The 15,135-nt window shown below is 34.9% G+C and overlaps 1 protein-coding gene across 3 annotated transcripts in view; it reads right to left on the reverse strand.

The window, feature by feature from the left end:
* Window positions 1-4,768: 4,768 nt before the first annotated feature.
* TFB2M (transcription factor B2, mitochondrial) overlaps window positions 4,769-15,135 on the reverse strand; it is a 36,795-nt gene continuing 26,428 nt past the window's right edge. The window contains exons 6-8 of one of the 3 annotated variants that reach the window (XM_077168532.1): window positions 9,238-9,300; window positions 6,875-6,915; window positions 4,769-5,503 (exon numbers count right to left, since the gene is read on the reverse strand). In XM_077168532.1, the coding sequence (XP_077024647.1) occupies window positions 5,317-5,503; window positions 6,875-6,915; window positions 9,238-9,300 (291 nt within the window). In that variant the 3' untranslated portion in view covers window positions 4,769-5,316. Of the gene's footprint in view, window positions 5,504-6,874; window positions 7,033-9,237; window positions 9,301-15,135 lie in introns of all 3 variants that reach the window. The other 2 variants (XM_077168531.1, XM_077168530.1) reach the window with 2 other exon arrangements.

The raw sequence follows: 15,135 nt of genomic DNA on the forward strand, positions 1-15,135 counted from the left end.
CCATAGATAGGTTAAATGCCCTGGGTTCTTCAACAGATAAATTATGAGGAAATGAGGAATGGAGGGGAAAACCTTTACACTAAAAGACACTTAAAAGACATAAATTAAATAAATGGGCAAGACTAAACTATAGTGTCTGGGACGCACGCAAGGATATAGATCTATAAAGAAACAGAAGGAAATTATTATTGTAAAATCAGGATCCTGCTATATTTGAGGGGAGGAAGAGGCTTGAGATTGGAACAGGAAATATGCAGGAGCTTCTGGAATGGCTGACGCAGTTCTAGTTCTTAGCCAGAGTGGTGGTTTCAAGAATCTGTCTTCATTCATGAAGAATCACTTATTTTGTGTGGCTTTTTATGTATTATCTATGCTTTATTTTACAATAGAAATGTTTGAAAATGCAGCAACTAATGACATAATGGGACTAGGCAGTAATCCTCAATGGTTGCTAAAATTATTACTTGAAAAGCTGATGGGTATTATACCATGGATGGATAGGCTAATATCTGAACTGATTTATCAAGCTTAACTTCACACACACAAAAGGAAACCCACAGTATATGTCTCCGTGAAGTGATGCAATAGAAGACACAGTACCACCTATTCTGCATTATTGTCAAAAACTGAATCTGAATTTGCTCAAGCCTCTGGATCTAGCTACTAGATTTTAGGAAATACAGGGGACAAAGAGAACAAGTTAAAAGACAATTGGGTGTGTGTGTGTGCAACAGTAGTTCCGTAGAATTCTCACCTGCCATGCAGGAGGCCTGGGTTCAATTTCTGGCCCGTGTACTCCCCAAAAACAAAACAAACAAGCAAACAAACAAAAAAAACAAATCAACAAATAAGGCTGCAATAATGGGATATTCACGTGGAAAAAGGATGAAATATGACCCCCACCATACAGCATACAAAAAAAAAAAAAAGAAGACAATTTGGACTTGAAGATATCGTATTGAGAGAAATAAGTCAGACACAAAAGAACAGATATTGTATAATTTTGCTGATATGAAATAATCACAATAAGCAAATTCACAGAGTCAAGAACTATAATGCAGATTACCAGGGGCCAGGGTGAGTGTAGGGAATGGGGAGTTAACACTCAAATGGTGCAGAATTTCTATTTGGGGTGATGGAAAAGTTTTTGGTGGTGCTGGATGGTGGTGATAATAGCACTGCATTGTGAACAGCAATTATTAATTATTGTTAATTAAACAACCATTAGCAGCATGGAATTGTGTATTTGACTGCAGTCAAAAGGGGAAATTTTAGCTCATATATATATTACTAAGCAAAAATTTTTTAAAAACCCAGGACTGTACAACACAAGCAAGGAACTCTAATGTAAAATATGGACTATAGTTAAGTGAATAATTATAATAATGTTCTCTCAATTTTAACAAATGTACCACACTAATGCAACTTAAATAATATACGTGCTGGTTTGAAAGGATGTACGTCCCCTAGAAAAGCCATGTTTTAATCAAAATCCCATTCTGTAAAGGCAGAATAATCCCTATTCAATACTTTTCAGTTTCAGTTTCAAACATATAATCAGATCATCTCCCTGGAGATGTGATTTAATCATGAGTGGTTGTTAAACTGGATTAGGTGATGACATGTCTCCACCCATTTGGGTGGGTCTTGATGTTTCTGGAGTCCTATAAAAGAGGAAGCATTTTGGTGACTGAAGGAGATTCAGAGAGAGCAGAGAATGCTGCAGCATCACAAAGCAGAGAGTCCATGAACCAGAGACCTTTGGAGATGAAGAAGGAAAATGCCTCCAAGGGAGCTTCATGAAACCGGAAGCCAGGAGAGAAAGCTAACAGATGACACCGTGTTCACCATGTGCCCTTCCAGCTGAGAGAGAAGCCCTGACTGTGTTCACCATGTGCCTCCTCAGATGAGAGAGAAACCCTGAACTTCACTGGCCTTCTTGAACCAAGGTATCTTTCCCTGGATGCCTTAAATTGGACATTTCTATAGACTTGTTTTAATAGGGGCATTTTCTCGGCCTTAGAACTGTAAACCAGCAACTTATTAAATTCCCCTTTTTAAAAGCCATTCTGTTTCTGGTATATTCTGTTTCTGGTATATTGCATTCCAGCAGATAGAAAACTAGAACAGTATATAACATTTGACTTAGTTTCTTCAACAAAATAAATTGAATGTAAAAAAATGGCGAGTGGAAAATCTATGCATTATAAAAGACTAAAGACATATATTAATCAAATGCCTTATGTAGACTTTATTTGGATTCTGAATCAAACATACAACTCTAAAAACAATCAACCAACCATACCAAAAACATTTGTGAGATTATGAGGAATTTTTTTTTAAGATGATGGTTAAACACAACAGACATAAGGATGAATGAAAGTAGCAACGCTAAAATTATGTACTAAATAGTTCTATGGGTATAAAGTTCAAAAACAGGAAGGCCACTGTTATGGTGTTTAAAATCAGGATGAGGGTTGAGGATAAGGGAGTTTTGACTCTTCTAGGTGGGAGCATAAGAAGGGATAATTTTCTATTGCCCAGGATGGGTACATGGGGATGTTTACTTACAGATAATTCTTTGAGTTGTACATTTAGGAGTCCTTTCCTATATGAATGATAAACTTCAGTAAAAATATGTGATGTGGCAATTCTATTTGCTCTAACATGAAAGATCCTTTAAAATATACTAAATGAAAAAAGATCAGGAGCACTAAAATATAGAAAATAATCTAACATTTTCCTTAAAAAAATACATATATACATACTTGCCTACACATAAATCAATTTCTGAAAGGATGGAAAAGAAACTTTTATTATATACCTTATTTATCTTTTAAATTTTGTATCTTATACTTGCATTATTTACAAATTTACCAAAATTCAGTTCGGGCCTCATTTTTGGGGAGCCAAATTTATTCACCTTTGCTTTTGGTTTTGGAATTCCAGAACTTACGTGCAATTGATAATAGTATGAATTCATGGGTTGTAGTCATATGTAATTGGTTCTATTAACATGAACAGGGTCTTCTTTGGATTAATACTTGGAATTTATTTTCCAATTTAAATAAACATTCTAGAATTAACTTGGCTTGAGAAATATTTTATATGCTTTAGATGCTGAAATTCTATTAGTTACTTTAAGTGTAAACATATTCATTATTGCAGTGGAAAACAGACTAAGTTTTTAGTTAACTTAGCTGACCTCTCCTGAGGTCAGTGCTCTGGGCATTTGACCTCTCTGGGTTTTTACTATGTAATTAGAGGGCTAAACTTAATTCCAAATTCTGGGAAGGCACTTTCATCACCATAATCACCTACACGTTAAGCTTCATTAATTATTTACATTTTTCTATAAATGAGCAATTGCCAATTTTATTTTTCTTTTAGTTTTTTGTATGAAGAATGAAGAGCGAAGGAAGTCTCTTGCTACTTACATAGAAGAGCTGGGGAAGGACAATAAATCATACCAATATTTATAGCTACCTCTCTTCCACTTTCTCTTCTAAGCACTTTGTTAACTCATTTACTACTTTTGACAGTAATCCTATGAGAAAGATTTTAGAAACCAAGGTTTAGAGGTCCTAAACCTTAGAACTAAGTTTTTTATCAAGAATCTATAGCGAGCCCACCCTCCCCCCCCCCAAACGACATGACTCCCAGGGATGTAAACCTCCCCTGGCAATGCGGGACAGAACTCCTGGGATGAGCTGGGACTTGGCGTCAAGGGATAGAGAAAATCTTGAGCAAAAGCAGATAGAGAGGATTGAGACAGAGTCAGTGGCTGAGAGATTTCCAAGAGTCGAGAGGTTATTCTTATGCATTATATAGATAACCCTTTTTAGTTTATGGTGCATTGGAGTGGCTGGAGGGAAGTACCTGAAACTGTTCAGCTGTGTTTGTGTAGACTTGATTCTTGAAGACGATTGTCTAAAGATACAACTTTTCCCATGTGACTCTGTGATTATGAAAACCCTGCGTCTAATGCTCCTTTTATTCAGGATAAGGACAGATGAGTAAAAAAATATGGATAAAAAATAAATAATAGGGGGGATAAGGGGTAAAATAAATTGGGTAGATGGAAATACTAGTGGTCAATGAGAGAGAGGGGTAAAGGATATAAGATGTATGATGTTTTTCTTTTTATTTCTTTTTTCTGGCATGATGCAAATGTTCTAAAAAATGTTCATGATAAAAAAGAATAAAGTGAAATAGATGTTTTAGAAAGATTAATAAGGCAGAGATATGTAAGATGGATTGGAAGATGGAAGGAAATCAAAGAAGCTTCAGAAAAATCTTGGGTACAGAATAAAGAGTAAAACTAGGGAGGAAGCAGTGAGAAGGAAGACTGAATAACATAAACATTAACCAGATTTGGTAAACAAAGGGTAGGAATTCCAAGAGAAGGAAGAGAATTCAGAGTTTCCAGAGAGATTGGGTTGTAAATCAATGACAAGAGAAGTTGGGTAAAACTGGTTCGGATGTTACTAAGAATATGCCTGATAAAGAGTTACTTACTAATAACATGTTTAAGTATTTTGAAGTGTTATGATAGCAAAGAAATTTAAATGGGAAGATTAGATATGTCTCAACTACTCCACTGTTCAAATGAACTTTATTAATGGAACAAAAATGAAGAGACTTTGAGTAACACATACGGAAACAGTCATTGAAAATACACTGAATATAATGACAGAATTAAAGTAAATGAGGGTAAATTTAATGTTTCATTAAGTATTTAGAGGTAAAAAAAACCATAACAAAATCATATTACTTAAAATAATTTAATTTCTAAAAAACAAATCATATTACAACGTAAATAATTTCATTGTACAGTACTTGATAATATATTTCAACAAATTGAAAAGTAAAACAAAACACTTAAATAAGTTTATTTCTAAGCTTAATAATTTTCAAACTCTTTTGCCTCCCGGGATGCAAAAATCAGCAACAGTGAAAGTGCAATATTTAAATCAATACCGTGTAAGATGTTTGGGCCAAAAGAATTTTTTAAACTAAATTAAATTTCATTTGGTAGTATCCTACAACTACCAATATGTTTACAGTAGATAGGAACTTAAAACAAGTTCAATTTGATCAAATCCACAATTAACTGAAATTTTTATTTTATTCAGTTGTGAATAAAATAGCAGCCATTGTTTATCCAATATACCAGTGGTATCAACTTTAGAAGAAATGATCTGCCTAGTCTATGCAAAACAGGAAAAGTTATTTCCTGTTGAAAGGATTTCAGCTTTGCAAACTTATTTGTGTCATAATTTCCAAATGAATGGCTCCACCTAATGTGGGGACATTCTATTTTCCTCCACAATTCTGTTCTTCCATGATGTCATTACACACCCATTTATAGGTATAATCTTTGGAACATTCTATTATTTCAAAAAGATTCTTGAAGTCCTGAGGGTACATACTGGTTGTTTTCACTTTGTCATTTTTTCTTGCTTGTGTCAATACATCCATTGCATCAACTGGACTCAAAGAACTGCAAAGGAAATACAAAGCAAATCTGTTAAAGTCATTTTCATGACTTTTGGTTAACATTGATAGAGATGGCTCCTAAGCCCAATTAAAATTCCCTAACTTACAAAATAGATCTTATTCAATGTTAAAGCTACATATATTATAGGCAGCACTTAACTAAGTTTTTCCTAAAGTCTTTCACAGTTAATCTGTCACGAAAATGGCAAATTTAGGCGTTAACATATTTTAATCATAATTCTTTCACAAAATTCCAATCTAATACTGCTTTAAACATTCTTCAGTCTCTTTTATCCTTTTGGTCTCTTTGCAAAAATATTAACTTCATATAAAATCCTACATTCAATACATACAAAAAGCTGAGATTGTTACTTGGCAATTTTCAAAATGGGAATAATTTTTCACATTTTCAGAAGTAATCACTAATGAAAAAAATCATAAAGCAGAAGGATGCCTTATATATTTGCCTGGCAAGAAGCCATCAATAAGCCTCTGACAAAAAAGTAAACAACTGTGATAAAATATTATGGTAGAAAATACTTCCAATACCTCTGACTTTGAATGTCTTGGTGACAAGTGTAAACATGCGTTTGATCCATAAAGATCTCCAAGGGGACTTTTAACATTTTGACCATGGTTTATCATATTTGTTCCTTCATTTCCTAATTTCTTGATATTTTCACTCAAAATAGCCACCATCACAAAGAAAAAATAAATTATACTGGTCTATTGCCATTTTTTAACATTTATTTTTACGTAGATATGGTTCAATCAACAGTTCATTCACAAATATACATTAAATTATCAAAGATACAATGCATGACTTAAGGAACTATACATACCAGCCCTATATAAAAATTATATAGAAGCAAACTAGGTAGTAACATGTAATTTTTATTAAGTGTTGGCTAGAACCATAGAATCAGGTCCAAGGCAAAAGGACCAGGGTTGTAGACTGGTCCATTGTGTACCTCTGCTTTGGTTCGGAAATAGAAACACATAGGACAGGTAAAGACAAGAGGCAGGTGGTGGTCAGCTCCCAGCAGGGCTGACTTTCTCTGCCTGAGCCAACAGCAAGAGCCTAGTTCTTCTTTTAGGTTAATTGTGGATATTCTCAGACAAACATACAACTTGGTAACATACCTGATTATTTACTCAAAGAAGGAAAAAAAATGAAGCTCAGTGGGAGATTATGTGGAAAATCTATTTTTTTTCTTAAATTTTACACAGGGAGAAGAAGTATTTTGAAATATGTGAGTGAAAACACAGTACCTTACTCTGTGAATCAAGATATAAAGAATGGATCTTTAACATGAAAGAGTCATTCTCACATGAAATTGTTACTTTTATACTTGATTTTGTTCTTTTTTCTTACCGTAAATGATCTACTAGCCTGGCATTGCGCTTCCCAAAACACTGCTTTAACATGTGAAAAAAGACATCATAGTTAATAGGTGTTAAGTTTTCTGTGAACAAATTTCTATGAGGAGTCATTTGAATAAAATACAGGTTTTGTTGTATTTGTTCTGATTCCTGGAGAGAAGGAAAAACTTGTATTAGTCATAAAATATTGCCAGAGTAAGAAAGACATTGTTCACTCATTCACTCATTCAAGCTAGTTGTTGAAAGAGGCAATCACAATAGACCCTGAGTGTCTCTATAAGTTCTTGCTGTGCTGCCAAGAATGCAGGGCCCTGACTGCTCTTCACCTGAGCCATTTTTCAGGTTGTTTTTAGACAGCAACCTTGAGAAATAAGGTCATGTCTCCTTCTAAGACAAAGTATGGGCCTACTTAAGGTTTGCTATAGAAAAGGTGGACTTCCCCAGCTCTGGGTTCCCAACTGCAATGCAAACCCACTGTATGCATGGCATCCAAGCTATAGCACATTGCCCATGGGAACTGAGGGCAAAAGGAACTGGAGCAAATCTGCTGGCGCTCTTGCTGCAAGCTGTGCCATGAGATAAAGCCCTTGCTTAACTCAAGGATCACGTGTCTTTGGCCAGCTTAAGTGAAACAGTACTATGTCAACTCATTGGTTGGTAAGTAGAGTAAGATCAAATCCCACCATGACACTAACATGTACTGAGTCCCTGCTACATTTTAGGTACAATACCAGATCCTAGGATAAAAATATAGTTGACTTACAATTTTTAATTTAAAATATTTAAAAATATTTTAATGGATATTTTAAAAACTCAGTAATCCTCTAGTACAGGGGACAGCAAACTACAATCCATAGCCTGTTTCTGTGCCTTTTATGAGCTAAGAATGATGTTTCTTTTCTTTTTTTTAGCAATATCATCATAACAATTTGCAATTAACCTAAGAATAATGTATTACCAATCCCTAGCATGTTTTTTTTGCTTGTTTCTTTAATTTGAGCAGTTTTACGTTTACAGAAAAATCAGTTCCCATGTACCACTACTCCACATCAGTTTTCCCTACTATTAAAATTTTGCATTGATGTGGCACCTTTGTTACAACTGGATGGACAATATAGTTGTTAATAAATCTTTCAAAGATGAATTTCAGAAGAAACAAGGAAAATAGTTCTGGAGTCAGGATATATATTTATCTGGTAAATGGAGAAAAAAAAAACAACTTTCCCATTGTTACTGAATGGTTATTCACAGCTTGGGACAAAAGTTCTGGTAAGAGCATAAACATATGGTTTCAAAAAAAGTGGGAAATCACAAACAACTAAGATAGGCAATGAGACAATATGCTCTAAATACCTCAAAGTGCTTCTATAGAGATTATGAACACACTGATATCAAAGACACATGAAATATCTGAATAAAATTCTCATGAAACATAACATTTAGTTATTTCATCTTCATTTCTAAAAATTTCTATATCTAAACTTTTTTAGCTTTCAATCTTCTCATTGAGAAAATGAGAAAGTATCTTATGTAAGGGGTTCTTAATTTGGGGGACATTTGTATAAGTCTTTAATGGTATCCAAGCTACAACATTTTATTCCTACTCTATTCTGTGAGACTACATAAGCTATTCTTACAAATAGGGAAAAACAACTAAAATTATAATGATGACAGACTTCTCTAAAATTAGACCATCTCCAAATTGATCATTTTCTTTCTCCTTTAGTATCAAGAGTGAGAAAGAAAACAACGAAGCAAGCAAATGGGATCTTTGGACTGAGCTGGCATGCTGGGAGTAGGTCTCATTAACATTTTATTAAGTGGAATGTCTGAATTGAATCCAATATTTTTGAAATTTCAGCTATTTTAATAGAATTTCACTAAACTTAATGAAGGATCAATCTATAACACCACCATTTTGGATCTTTAGAAAACGAGAACAAAAATATAAGCCCTATGCCTGGGGCGAGAACAAAGATGTACTGTTAGTGAACTGAACCACATAATAAGCAGTATTACTACAAATTTCTGACTTTCTTTAGTAAGGTATACTTTTATTTTTAATTTATCAAATTAGTTAAGGTGACCATATTTTCCAAATTTGAAATATGGCTTGATTTCAAAAGAGGTAAAAGTCAGATTCTGTTTAAGCTATTACTGTTCTAGCATAATAGATAAATGCAACTCTTCACCAAAATAACTTCAATTTATGAAAAGTAGTAAGATACTTTTAAAGAACATTACTAGTTATTCTAAAAGTTAAAATTTAATGACTACAGAATACCACATAATCTTAAAAATAATGAAGGAAGTTCCAATTAGAGGCAAAAAGGGAAAGGTATTCATTCACTTTACCCTGTGCTTTGGCTTTTCCAATTGTCCATTTTTGTCATAAACATCAAATGATGACCAAGGTTCCTTAAGGGAGGAAAACAAAAAACAAAACAGCACTGCTTTTATTTCTCTTTGATCAAAGTATCACAAATTATAATGCCATAGAAAATAATCTGCCTAATCAAACACAATGAATTAAATCTGGGTACTCAATATACTGGATTTGAGAAAAACAACAAAAAGGCTGAATAATACACAGCTCTCTTTTTGTATTTTTTAGACAAAGAAAAGGAGGTTCTACCCTGATATTAGTAAGTCTATCTCTTGCTTAGCTAAAGGGGAGTTACCTTTAATGCAATTATACAAATTAGTTGTTAAAAATATGATTTTAGGGCAGTGCGACTGTGGCTCAGTGGCAGAATTCTCACCTGCCATGCCAAAGACCAGGGTTCGATTCCCGGTGATTGCCTATGCAAAAAAAAAAAAATAAAAAATAAAGTGTATATATATATACACACACACATATATAAATATAAATATATATATATATAAATAAATATACATATATATATATATATATAATTTTAAACGGCCAAGAAAAGGTAACATTTCTACCATAGCCAGCACCAGAAGTTTGAAGGCTATCAGATCAATATTGAAGAATGTTTTGTCCTACCTTAGCGAAAAAGCCTAAAATTCAAACTGAATTTTATGAAGCTCATACATAAGGAGCCATACACCAATAAGGATACTCACGTCAATATTTTTTAATTTTTACTTTTTAAAGTTTTATTTGCACATCATACAATCCATACAAGGTGTTCAATCAGTGGCTCTCAGTATAATCACAAAGTTGTGCATTCATCACCACAATTTGAGAACACTATTCAAAAAAAATTTTAAAAATCCCATACCCCTTATACTCCTCTACTATTGACACTCACCACTGATGTGGCATCTTTGTGACAACTGATACAAGAATATTACAATGTTACTGTTAACTACAGTTTGCATTAGTTGCATTTTTCCCTCATACACCAGCCTATTAACACTTTTTTGCTGAGCCACTGTGACCCGCCCCCATTAACACTTTATGATGTGCATTTACTCTACTTCATGGAAGAGCATTCTTATTTATACAATTAACCACAGTAATAATCCACAACAGGGTTCACTATTTTATAGTTTGATGTTTTATCCTCTAGCTTTCCTTCTAGAGACACACACAACCCTAAACTTCCTCTTTCAACCATAATCACACCGATAATTCAGTGCTGTTAGTTACCCTTACAGTAATGTGCTACCATCACCTCTATCCATTTCCAAACATTTACAATCAACCTTATTAAAATTCTGCAGAAATTAAGCATCAGCTCCCCATTCTCTACCCTCATTCTATCTCCTGGTAACCTATATTCTAGATTTTAACTCTATTTTGAGTTTGCGCATCATAATTAACTCATATGAGACTATACAATGTGTCCTTTTGCAGCTGGCTTATTTCACTCAATATAATGATCCACGTTGTCACATGCATCAGGACTTTATTTTTTCTTACAGCTGAGTAATATTCCATTGTATGTATCTACCATGCCTTTTTTTTTTTTTTTTTTGTCCATTCATTGGATGGATATTTGGGTTGCTTTTGGCAATTGTGAATAATGCCACCAGAACATCAGTGTGCAAATACCTATTTATGTCCCTCCTTTTATTATTCTGAGTATATACCTAGCAGCGGGATTGCCGAATTGTAGGGCAATTCTATACTTAGCTTCCTGAGGAATCACTAAGCTGTCTTCTACAGTGACTGCAGCATTCAACATTTCCACCAGCAGCGAGTAAGTGTTTCTAATCCTACTCTCCAATAACTGTTCTGTTGGACAAGTGGAGCGTTCTGTTTTCTTAGGTGCCATTCCAATAGGTATGAAATAGTACCTCATTGTAGTTTTGATTTGTATTTCCATAATAGCTAGTGATTTTGAACATCTTTTCATGTGCTTTCCAGTCATTTGTATTTCTTCTTTGGAAAAATATTTTATTCCTATCTTTCAACCATTTTTAATTTTTTTTATTTTATTGTTTAGTATTTCTCTGTGTATCCTGGATATTAAACTCTTATCAGGTATGTGGTTTCTAAATATTTTCTCTCATTGAGTAGCCTATGTTCTCACCTTCTTGGCAAAGTCCTTTGATGTACAAAAGAATTCAACTTTGAAGAGGCCCCATTTATCTTTTCTTCTTGCATCACTTGTGCTTTGGTATAAGGTCTAAGAAACTACCAATTACCACAAGATCTTGAAGATGCTTCCCTACATTTTCTTCTAGGAGTTTTATAGTCCTTTTATCCATTTTGAGTGAATTTTTGTATACAGTGTGAGATAGGGGTCCTCTTTCGTTCTTTTGGACATGGATATTCATTCACCCAGCGTGGTTTGTTAAAGAAACTTCTCTGCCCCAGCTGAGTGGACTCAACAGCCATGACAAAAATCAACTGACCACACAAGTGAGGGTCTGTTTTTGAAGTCTCATTTCGATTTTATTGATAAGTATATCTATTTTTATCCTGGTACCATGCTGTTTTGACTACTACACTTTGTAATAAGCTTTAAAGTCAAGAAGTATGAGTCTTTCCACTTGGTTTTACTTTCTCAAATGTTTTGGCTATTTGGGGCCTGTTGCCTTTCCAAGTAAACGTGATAATTGGCTCTTGCATTCTGCAAAGTATCCTGTTGGAATTTTTATTAGAATGGTTAAATGACATGAATAGATATTTTTCCAAAGAAAAAGTACAAATGACTAATAAGCACATGAAAAGATGTTCAAAATCATTTGACTGGGATGGATCATTACCATTTTCTACCTAACATTTGTATATATGATTTTATACATGAAATAATTTATTTTATTATTTTCTTACATGAAGTAATTTTAAAAGATGATTCAACTAAAAAAAAATTCCTACCAAAATAATATACAGAGTAAGTTCCAGAATAAGAATGGTTTAAAACAGCTTCTGACCCACCCTAAAAGACTAAAACTTACAACTATGGACATTAGGTTTAAAAGGCAACAGTCTGCAAGTTGGTGTGATGTAACCATACATCCCAAAGTAATCTGGGCAGAAGATTAAAAAGTATTTTCAAAGTCTCCTTGAAGGCCTGGGGAAAAAGGTAGAAATATTAAATTTCCCCACCTGGGGAAGACCCGATAGTTTCACAAGCATTGGGGACTGCCAATTTAATGGGTCAGGCACCTGATCTTGGGGCTTGCCCTTATGAAACTTATTTCTGCAAAGGGGAAGCTAAGTCTACTTAATTATAGCCTAAGAGTCACCCCCAGAAAGCCTCTCTCTTTTATTTTCTAAAATTTTTTTTAACTTTTTAATTGTAAAATATACGTACAAAGCAAAGAAAGAAAAACGCAATAATTTTCAAAGCACACTTCAACAAGTACATACAGGATACATTCCAGAGTACAATCTTTATTTTTTTTGTAACATATTTTTATACACAAAACAAGACAACACATAATAATGAATATTCTTAACATACAAACATTCCATATTTGGTGTACAATCAATGGCTCACAACAGAGAGCCTCTCTTTTTGCTCAGACGTGGCCTCTCTCTAAATCAACTTGGCAAATAAACTCAGAGCCCTCCCCTCTACATAGGACATGACTCCCAGGGGTGTAAATCTCCCTGGCCACATGGGACGAGTCTGCCCTGGTGTTGAGGGAGTGAGAAAGCCTTCTTGACCATATAATAAGGGAAGAGAAATGAAACAAAATATAGTTTCAGTTCCCGAGAGATTTCAAATGGAGTTGAGAGGTCATTCTGGAGGTTATTCTTATGCAGTATATAAATATCCCTTTTCAGTTTTTGGTGGACTGGAGTAGCTACAAGGAAATACCTGAAACTGCTGAACTGTAATCGAATAGACTTGCTTCTTGAAGATGACTGAACAAATGCAGTGTTTTAAAGATGTGACTATGCAATTGTAAAAGCCTTGTGACTGATACTCCCTTTATCCAGTGTATGGACAGATAAGAAAAAAAAAAAGAGAAAAAATAAATAAATAATGGGGAAGAGGGGGACCTCAGATATTTTGGAGTTCTTTTTCACTTTCATTGTTATTTTTCTTTTTTTTTTAGGGTAAGGAAATGTTCAAATATTGATTGTGATGACAAATGCAGTTATATGATGATACTGTGAACCACTCGTACAATTTTGATGATTATATGGTATGTGAATATATATATGTAGCAATAAAATTGCATTATTAAAAAAACAACAACACACAGATGGCCAAATAGGACAGATCAAGTGCACACCTGCTCCAAGGAACAGCCAGAGAAGCGACAGAAAAACAACCAAGACAGTGGATCCAGGGTGCAAATAACCTGTAAGGGTCTTCTACATCACACAGGGAGGTCCTGGACAAAAAGGCTGAGGAACTGAGACGCAGAGACCTGGAGACCATCCAGTTAGTACAAAGAGCCTAACGTGCCCCTTTTCAAATGGAGGCCCGTAGCCCTCATGAGTGCATGGACAGGGAGATGGGGACAAGAAATAAGCCACACCATGCTCTCTGAATGCCACAACACCCCTCTACCCTTGACCTGTGCCCCACCCCACACACACACTTGAACCCCACACCTTTTCCAAGCCCCAAGCATCCCTGTCCCCCAACTGCACGCGTGCATCTGTGCATCACTCCTCATTCCCTGCCCCACACCGATCTCGCAAATACAAAGTTAGGCCCTATCAAGATAATTAAATGCCCTGTGTCAACAGAAAATCACAAAGGATATGAAGATGCACATGAATATAATGCAACCTAATGACCAAATTAAAACACTGGAGGAGACACAGACTTTGTAACAACTAATCAAAGATGTTCATACAACTCTACTAAATAAATTTAAATGGTTGGCTAACGACATAAAGGAGACCAAGAAGACACTAGAAGAGCACAAAGAAGAATGTGGAACAATAAATAGAAAAATAGCAGATATCACAGAGATGAAAGATTTTATTTGGTAGACCAAATAAAAAAATATACTAGAGACACACAACAGCAAATTTGAAGAGGAAGAAGAAAAAATAACCACACAAGAGAAGAGGACAACTAATTATGAACACACATAAGACAAAATAGCAAGATGGAAAAATTTGAATTGGATTTCAGGGAAATGATGGACAAGACAAAGGACACAAATATGAGTCATCAATGTCCCAGAAGGAAAATAGAAGAGTAAGGGGCTAGGAAGATTAGTTGAGGAGACAAAAAACATAAATATGCAAATCAAAGAAACCCAATGAACCCCAAATAGAATAAATCCAAATAGGCCTACTCCAAGACATACTAACCAGACTGTCAAATGTTGAAGAGATGCAGAAAATCCTAAAAGTGGCAAGAGAAAACCAATCTACTACATACAAGGGAAACCACGTAAGACTGAGTTCGGACTACTCAACAGGCACCATGGAGGCGAGAAGGCAGTGGTATATGTATTTAAGATTCTGAAAGAGGAAGACTTCCACCCAAGAATTCTGTACCCAGTCAAATTGTCCTTCGAAAGTGAGGGAAGGGGTGGGCCACGGTGGCTCAGCAGGCAGAGTTCTCACCTGCCATGCCAGAGACCCAGGTTCGATTCCTGGTACCTGCCCATGAAAAAAAAAAAAAAAGCAAAGGAAGGCTGGTGCAAGGGTAGCTCAATGGTAGAATTCTTGTCTGATATGCAGGATACCCAGGTTTGATTCCTGGGGCCTGCTCATGTAAAAAACAAAAAAAAAAAGTGAGGGAATGATTAAAATTTTCACAGACAGACAAAGGCTGAGAGAATTTGTCAACAAGAGACCAGCCCTATGAGAAATACTAAAGGGAATTCTATTGGCAGAAAAAAAAAAAGACAGGA

This window comes from Tamandua tetradactyla, chromosome 7 (genome assembly GCF_023851605.1).
Source record: "Tamandua tetradactyla isolate mTamTet1 chromosome 7, mTamTet1.pri, whole genome shotgun sequence".
Lineage (NCBI taxonomy): Eukaryota > Metazoa > Chordata > Mammalia > Pilosa > Myrmecophagidae > Tamandua > Tamandua tetradactyla.